The 8,784-nt window shown below is 41.7% G+C and overlaps 1 protein-coding gene across 1 annotated transcript; it reads right to left on the reverse strand.

The window, feature by feature from the left end:
* Positions 1–11: 11 nt before the first annotated feature.
* Positions 12–8,724, reverse strand: LOC137075863 (collagen alpha-3(VI) chain-like). The gene is made up of 6 exons (XM_067444815.1): positions 8,669–8,724; positions 6,236–6,615; positions 3,116–3,715; positions 2,318–2,917; positions 1,534–2,130; positions 12–1,050 (listed from the first exon to the last, which is right to left on the reverse strand). Exons 1-6 carry the CDS (start codon positions 8,722–8,724, stop codon positions 395–397), a joined length of 2,889 nt encoding a protein of 962 aa, XP_067300916.1. The 3' UTR covers positions 12–394.
* Positions 8,725–8,784: the final 60 nt, after the last annotated feature.

The raw sequence follows: 8,784 nt of genomic DNA on the forward strand, positions 1-8,784 counted from the left end.
GTACGTGTTTAGATAGAAATGGGCTTCTGGGTCTCTGCTGTACTGGACCACAGAAACGCGATCTCTGTTCTCAGCTACTTCCAATTTCTCCACCATTTTTTGCACAAATTCTTTCATTGCTGGGAAGCCATTCCTAGTGGCATCCGATCCATCCAGCAGGAAGACAACATCTCTCCTCTGTCTACGGCCCTCAGCTAAGAAACAGACATTCATTGGTCAATTGGGGGGCATTGTAAGGAGAGAAAAAATACACAATGCATTACGCACTTGGTGCTCAATCGCGCTTTTTGTGTTTTCTTTAACGTGTCACCTCCCATTAAGTTTTACTCTTCAGGAAGAAATACATTTTATTCTGCAACTCATTAGAGCTAGAGTAACAATAAGGCACATGCCACTACGACCATAATAGAATGGGAGGAATTGCAGGAAGGCGGGTTAGCTTTTTCTTACCTATCGTCATGGTAGTAATAGACGGGCCCTCTACAAAGACCGTGTTAATGTTGGTAAAAAGCTGCTGTTGGACACTGGGAAGGTCAGCGAAGTCACCCACTGAGAGTGCATAACTCGGCTCATGGGAAATCTTCTGGAGTTCCCTGCTGTCTGAGCTCCTCGAGCCTATGGCAAAGACAAGCACTCCCAGCTCCTTCAGGGATGAGGCTGGTGTGTCAACATTATCAAACGACTTTCCACCACTCAGAAGAATCAGTAACTGAGGCACACCTTCTGCAAGTCTGCTTCCAGAGGAGGCAGTGAAGACATTGTCCCTCACGTACTGCAGAGCTGCCCCTGTGTTGAGGGGTCTCCCTCCTTTGTGCCTCAGACCCCTGAGCGTGTCAAGCACGTCCTCCTTTATTGAGTATGTGTTCAGATAGAAATGGGCCTCTGGATCTCTGCTGTACTGGATCACAGACACACGGTCTCTATTCTCAGACACATTCAGTCTCTCCACCATCCTCTCAACAAAGGAACGCATTGCAGGGAAAGAGCTTCTTGTGCCATCAGAACCATCCAGCAGGAACACTACATCCCTTCTAGCCATCCTTCGCTCAGCTATGGGTAATGGAATGGAACACAAAGTCACGTGAGCCCTGGGTATCTGATATTTTCTTTGGGCGTATGCATGCTCTAGTCAGCAACTACAAAAGGCAAACAACGCTCCTGTCCTTTCAGCTATTTTACAGATAATCTAACGGTCACATTTTTTATACCGTCTGCTAAAATAGCATCTCATTTTCCTCAAAGTAAAACTGCCTAATTTTTACGAATATGACATGACTAAATGAGGTCTATAATTTAAAGGATCTTTTCAGCCAAAACTGTTCCCTGAACCGATGAACGAGCGAATGAACAAACAGTTGGAAAATTAAAACTGCTTAACACCCCAGAGAGTTCAAACCCATGGCTTGTTAGGATAATTTCCCACGCCCCTCTGCTAACATGCATTGCTAACATAAACCGTTTAGGGCCTATGCGGGGCTTTGCAAGGAGGGCTCAGTGTGCTGTTTTCTAGAGACATGTGTGAATCTGTCTTACCCGCCACAGTAGGTGTCACCGGTTTGAGTTGTACAGGCACATTGTTGAGGGAGCTGATAAACTGCTGCTGGACACTGGGAAGGTCAGAGAATTCATTGATGGACTGTGCATATGTAGGATCGCCAGCAATTCTCTGCACCTCTCTGCTTGAATTTCTGGTGCCGATGCCAAAAATCAAGACTCCGCTCTCTTTCAGGGCAGAAGCAGGTGCATCTATGTTATCGCTTGACCGTCCTCCACTGAGGAGGATAAGAATCTGAGGGACACCCTCTTGCTTTCTACTCCCCGCAGAGGCGGTGAAGACACTGTTCCTCACGTACTGGAGAGCTGCCCCCGTGTTAAGGGGTCTCCCTCCTCTATGCCTCAGACCTCTGACAGTGTTCAGGATTTCCCCTTTTGTTGCGTAGGTATTCAGATAGAAATTGACCTCAGCGTCTCTACTGTACTGCACCACAGAAACACGGTCTCTGTTTGGCTCTATGTTGAATTGCTCCACTACCCTTTGCACAAATTCACGCACCGCTGGGAAAGTATTTCTAGTGCCATCTGAACCATCCAGCAAAAACACTACATCCTTTCTGGTTATGGAGTCATCAGCTGGGAAAAGAAAACAGCGTCATTAACACTAAGTAACTTCAAAACATCTTTAGAATGTCACATTATTCGGACCACCTCATCGACTACCTAAGCTGTAAGTAATGGTCCCACTGCTCAAAACTACTTAGGGGGATCAACAAAGCACAGCCTGTGAGCTAGCTGTCGTAAAGTTCTGCTATGCACATACCGGTGAGAGTCGGGGAAGTTGAAGTGATGGGCATCGCCACCTCCTGGACAGAGGCCAGCAGCTGCTCTTGGACATTTGGAAGCTCACTGAAGTCAGACACGGAAAGAGCGTAATTGGGGTCGTATGTGATTCTCTGCAGTTCTCTGCTATCAGATCCCCTCGATCCAATTCCAAAGGTCAAGACGCCAAGCTCTTTCAGAGAGGAGGCTGCTGCGTCAACACTGTCAAATGACCTTCCACCGCTAAGCAGGATAAGTATCTGCGGCACACCCTCCAGCCGTCTGCTGCCTGTGGAGGCAGTAAAGACATTGTCTTTGACGTACTGGAGAGCTGCCCCCGTGTTGAGGGGTCTACCTCCTTTGTGTCTCAGACCTCTGACACGGTCGAGAACGTCTTCCTTTGCCGTGTAGCTATTCAGATAGAAATGGACCTCGGCTTCTCTACTGTACTGCACCACAGAAACACGGTCTCTGTTTGCCTCTATGGTGAATTGCTCCACTAATCTTTGGACAAAATCGCGTATAGCTGGGAAAGAATTCCTAGTGCCATCTGAACCGTCCAGCAGAAACACTACGTCTTTTCTGGGTGTGACATAATCAGCTAGTAGGGGGGGAAAAACAGCATCATTAACACCAAATAATGTGGATTACATTCACAGGCATTCAGAGTGACACATCAGTTCATCGCCCCATTACCGGTCTAAGCCCCATTAAGTGTCTAAGCTGTTCATAAACAAAGTAGGGACATCAAGTAGAAAGACAAAACACCGCGTATTGTAAAGTTCTGCCTTGCACGTACCGGTAACAGTCAGTGAAGTTGGAGTGATGGGAATTGAAACAGCTTGGACAGAGGCTAGCAGCTGCTCTTGGACATTTGGAAGCTCAGTGAAGTCGGACACGAAAAGAGCATAATTTGGGTCGTATGAAATTCTCTGCAATTCTCTGCTATCAGAGCCACTCGATCCTATTCCAAAGGTCAAGATGCCAAGCTCTTTCAGAGAGGAGGCTGCTGCCTCCACACTGTCAAATGACCTCCCCCCGCTAAGCAAAACTAGTATCTGGGGCACACCCTCCAACCGTCTGCTACCGGTGGAGGCAGTAAAGACATTGTCTCTGACATACTGGAGCGCTGCCCCCGTGTAGAGGGGTCTACCTCCTTTGTGCCTCAGACCTCTGACACCATCAAGAATTTCTTCCTTTGTCATGTATGTGTTTAGATAGAAATGGGTTTCTGGGTCTCTGCTGTACTGGACCACAGAAACGTGATCTCTGTTCTCAGCTACTTCCAATTTCTCCACCATTTTTTGCACAAATTCTTTTATTGCTGGGAAGCCATTCCTAGTGGCATCTGATCCATCCAGCAGGAAGACAACATCTCTCATCTTTCTATCACCCTCAGCTATGAAACAAACATTAAACAGTGAAATAGGAGAGCACAAAATATCACTTTTGTTTTAATTGTAATAGCATGCTACTATAAACATTATTAATAAGAATGATGTAGTTCAATATTTTTTTAATTAGAAATACAAATGTTTTTAATTTCTATTTATGAAATATATCATAATAGCCAGATTTTTACCTCGCTTTTAAAAAAAAATTTTATATTTAAAAAACATGGGTAATACTTTTAAGCATTGATTCATTTTTAGTTAATGGACAGATCATCTTGAGTTAATGTATCACTAATTTAAGTATGACAAGCTATTTATTATTGATTGCCGCTTAAGCAACTAATTAAGCTTCTGATTAATAGAGTACATCTTATATTATTTGCTATTAATTAAATGTGTCATCATGGATTAATTCCCTATAATCATCAAGTATTGAAGGGGACAGAACTCACTTATTTTGTTCGAACATAGTTGTTTGTCAGCGGTGTCTCTATCATCATCTAGTATTAAAGGGGACCTATTATTCCAAATTCACATTTTCATGGTTTAAACATAAATTTCGGCGGTGTGTTGTACACAACCACCCAATAAGGATAAAAAATATTTTTTTATTCACCATAAAGTATGAGCAATGTCTCGGAACAAATTGTTTGTGGTTTCTAGCAAATGTGATGGCACAGTGCTTACCCAATTAGCATAGACCCATCCTGAGTGAGCTGTACACAGCTGTACTCAGTCTGTCATGTTCATCTCCTTATCAAAACATTTAACAGCAGCATTTTAAGTAAGAAATTTGTACTTATTTTCATAAGTACAAATTTCTTACTTGAATGCTGCTGTTAAATTTACTTAAAGGGGTGAAATGCTGCTTCATGCATACTGAGCTTTTTACACTTTTAAAGACTTGGATTCCCATCCTAAACATAGACAAAGTTTCAAAAACTAATGTTGGACGTTTGATAGAGTATTTCTGTTTCAAAAATACTCCTTCCGGTTTCTCACAAGTTTCAGAGAGTTTTTTTTTGAGTATGGCTCGACTTAACGTTAATAAGAGCGGAAGGTCCTGGTATGGGCCGTACGGACTCTTCTCCCGGTAGGGTGCGCGTGACTAGAGCGAGAGATGAAATGCACGCCCATAAACACTCGCTCGGTGCAGATCCAGTCGTCCGTGAACACTTATGTCGCGTGCCACGCTCCACTTTATTCCTACGAGTGACATCAAGCGACTTCAACGCTTCAGCACAGCATTCCGGGAAGGCAGCGCTGCATTTGAACTGATTTGAACGCAGAAATGACGGGAAGCTTCACAACATCGCTTCAGTCGCGTCTCAAAGTGGATTTCCACGCCACTGCTGTAACAGGACTTCACCAAATCATACCAAAGAAGTGTGTTTTTGATGGAGCGGTCCCAGTGATAAAGGTTCGGTCCTGCTTTGGAAGCAGCCGGTGAGTAAAACTGCTTCAAATGTCTATGCTGTTGGCTACCGTCGCATGAGTAAACATCAGTAAACGACACGATCGTGTGCTTCATCATTCAAATGCGCTAACGGACTCCATTGCTGTTCTATGTATAATGTTACATTAGTCTGACGTGCAAAACCGTTTTGCTTGCTACTGCTAAGGTTTAGTCGCATACAATAGTCCATAAACCGAATCATGTCCTCATAAACTACGAGTAGACACACAAATGTTGTGACAGGCCACTAAATACAGTACATACCACAGAGACGGACGTCCTGTTGTTGCTGTTTCTCCTGTTCAATTTATTTCAGCCTCCGGATCTGATTCTATTAGAACTATTAGCTGAGATAGCCATGGGTTTCTCCACGCTTGAGGACGTCACCGCTTTGTTCGCGATCGTCATTCTTTAGCTCCGCCCACTCAATACGCCTCTAGGCGCTCGTTTTTTTTCCGGAAAAACTCGGTACAGCCTATATTTCTTTTATAAATATAATAAAACGAAAGACTTTTCGGAGATATGAAGGATGCAATACTACTCTATAGGTACTCAAGATTTTTCCAGATTTTACTTTCATTTTCTGTAGTGAATAATTGACTGGGTTTGAGACTTCACCGAAATTGCACATTTTTTGATATCCACTGACTCGCCTTCATGATAATTATTATTTTTTTGTTTTAATTTTTATTAAAAAATGCAATATTGCCATGTGACATTTTTCTTTATCACCATCTGTCAAATGATGGACAGTGGTACACATTTCCAGTGAATTTGCCTTGAAATAGGACTGAAAACTCACTGTGTGTGCCCAGCAGTCAATGTTAGATCATCGGGTATTTATCCATGATGACATATATATTTATAATAATTCTTATATGAAAAAAAAAATGAATCAAGCAGAGTCTTAATTAGTTGCTGATGTGGCAATCATAAAATAATTGCTTATTTCTTATATTGATTGTGTTGTGTGCATTCATTAAGCATGAATTAAAACCTATTATCCTGTATTGCAAAGTGTTACAAAATCATTTCACTCATTATATTAAGGAAGCAGTATTACACTTACCTATCAGTTCATTTTTGTTGTTACTTGGATTTGCTTTCATTGCTTCCAGTAGCTGTACTTGGATTTTTGGTAGTTCACTGAAGTCAGCCAATGAGAACATATTATTTTCTGAAGAAATTGTATGCAAGTCTGAGTATTTTCCTCCTATTCCATATATGAATACCCCATTTTTTTTAAGAGCAAAGGCTGCTTCAGAAATGTTGTCCTTTGATTTCCCACTAGTCAGAAGAATTAATATTTGAGGGGTGCCTTCTTTGTGCCTGCTCCCTGAGGCACTTATAAAGATATTTTCCTTCACATATAAAAGGGCAGATCCTGTGTTTAAAGGCCTTCCACCTTTATGGCTAAGCACTTTTACTGCATTTAATACATCTTCCTTTCTTAAGAATGAATTTAAATAAAAATTTGCCACAGCCACATTGCTGTATTGAATTATTGAGATTCTATCATTATTGATTCCCACATTAAGATTTGTGATTATATTGTACAGAAAATCACGTATTTCTGGAAATCTTCTTCTTGTACTGTCCGAACCATCCACAAGAAAAGCAATATCCCTTTTAAATCCTGTGCCTAGAATTGCAATAGTCAGGATTAGAGAGATTTGAAGTATTCAGCTTTAAAGTATTGATCTAATCAGAATTGGTGTGCTTAGTTGCATTAATAACCCTATACAATGGCAGGAAACACATACATAAAATGTCAAACTTAAAATAAAATATTCTGCATTTAATTCAAATTTTAAACAACCAACAAAAACAACAGAGTAACTCGAAATGATCCGCCAATGACAGTATTGTTCAATCCTGGTCCTGGGAACCCATCACTCTTGCACTTTTTGTATGTCTCTCTAAAAAAGGAAGACACTAAAGCCCTGTCCCAAATGCGCTTTCTGGTCTTGTGGACTTACAATGGCTTAACGTGTCCATTAAGTCCACGAGACTGCAGCGTGTCCCATTTGTCCCCCCTCAAAGCGCACTTCTGCCGAGCCCACACTGTTACAGGTACAAGTTACGCAGCGGACTTCTTCCCAGCAGTCAAATGGCATTACGTTGTGAAAGTGTGGACTCAGTGGAAGACCATGAGGGTTTAGGGTGCCATTTGGGACAGGGCCTAAATGTGCAGAACAGTGGGTTCCCAGGATTGAAAACCACATTTCTAATACACCTCAACATCTATAAACTTCTTTAAATCTATTAAGTTTTACCATGTATTATTTTTAATTCTTACCATCAACTTTAGTGTCTCCTTTTTGTCTTACACCCATAAGTTTTGTCAGGAGGCTTTGACGGACTTTTCTTAAGTCATGAAAATCATAAACAGGCATGGCATAATCTGTCCGAGAAGAAATAGCTTCCATTTCAATGGGATCTGTCAGCTTTGACCCAATGGCAAAAATGGCTACTCCCATACTCTGTAGTGCTTTAGCTGGTCCATGAGGAGAATCTCTTGATCTTCCACCAGCCACAAGCACAAGATTTTGGCTAACCCTGTCTATTTGCTGACTTCCAACTCTAGGGGTAAAAATATTGTCTCTAACAAATTGTAGAGCCTGGCCAATATATTGTGGCCTTCCCCCTTTTGGTTTGAGGTTGCGTACAGCATCTGCCACCTCAGAAGAGGATGAGTATGTACTGAGATTAAAGCTTGTTGCTGCAGTATTACTGAACTGCACAACAGCAATTCGATCTTTGTCTGGACCAACATCAAATGTTTCTGACAAACTGGCCACAAATTCTCGTATAGCTGTGAATCTATCACTAGCATCATCAGATCCATCAATAAGAAACACAATATTTCTTCCAGCATCCAACGCCTGGCCTAAAATAAATAAAGGGAAGAATATTTCCATGAAGGAAAGACTAGTATTTTATACAAGCCAGAATTACAGTACATACAGTAGCTAATTCGTCTGCAACTTTCAGTCTCTTCTTCATTTAACATCACAGCATGTTTAAGAAAAGAAATCGGTTATTAGAATTCTTACCCTCAGAAGTTGGAAATTGTTCTGGAATTTCACCCCCACTTATCAAAACAGAGGCAACTCTTTGGAAAATGCTGTTGATGGAGGTGAAGTCAGGAACAGAGAAAGCATAGGCTGGCGTTGAAGACATTGTCTGCAACTCAAGTGTGTCAGCATTTTTTGTGCCAATTGTAAAGACCTTTATGTTGTTTTCTCTTAAATTCTGTGAAATGATTCTGACATCATCACCAGATCTACCACCGCTAAATAAGTACAGAATCTGAGGTACACCCTCATCACGTCTGCTTCCAGAGGATGGTGTAAATATATTTTCTTTAATAAACTGTAGAGCAGCTCCAGTGTTCAGTGGCCTTCCACTTTTGTGCCTCATTGAACGTATGGAATTTAGTACCTCTTTTTTGGTTGAGTATGAACTGAGATAAAAATTTGCCTTGGGATCCCGACTGTACTGAACAACCGCCACCCTATCAAGATCTTCCTCCACATTTAGACTCTCAACTATCATCTGGATAAAATTGCGAATTGCCTCAAAACCAGTTTTAGAATCATCAGACCCATCAATAAG

Source organism: Pseudorasbora parva, chromosome 5, assembly GCF_024679245.1.
Source record: "Pseudorasbora parva isolate DD20220531a chromosome 5, ASM2467924v1, whole genome shotgun sequence".
NCBI lineage: Eukaryota > Metazoa > Chordata > Actinopteri > Cypriniformes > Gobionidae > Pseudorasbora > Pseudorasbora parva.

What these genes read in the sequence shown, in the direction of transcription:
- LOC137075863 (XM_067444815.1), bottom strand. Translation starts at nt 8,724, where the DNA reads ATGATAGTTGAGAGTCTAAATGTGGAGGAAGATCTTGATAGGGTGGCG. An exon ending in CAACAAAAATGAACTGATAG is followed by an intron (nt 3,716 to 6,235) that starts GTAAGTGTAATA and finishes TTTGTTTCATAG; the next exon opens with CTGAGGGTGATAGAAAGATG. An exon ending in AACTTCACTGACTGTTACCG is followed by an intron (nt 2,918 to 3,115) that starts GTACGTGCAAGG and finishes CCCCCCTACTAG; the next exon opens with CTGATTATGTCACACCCAGA.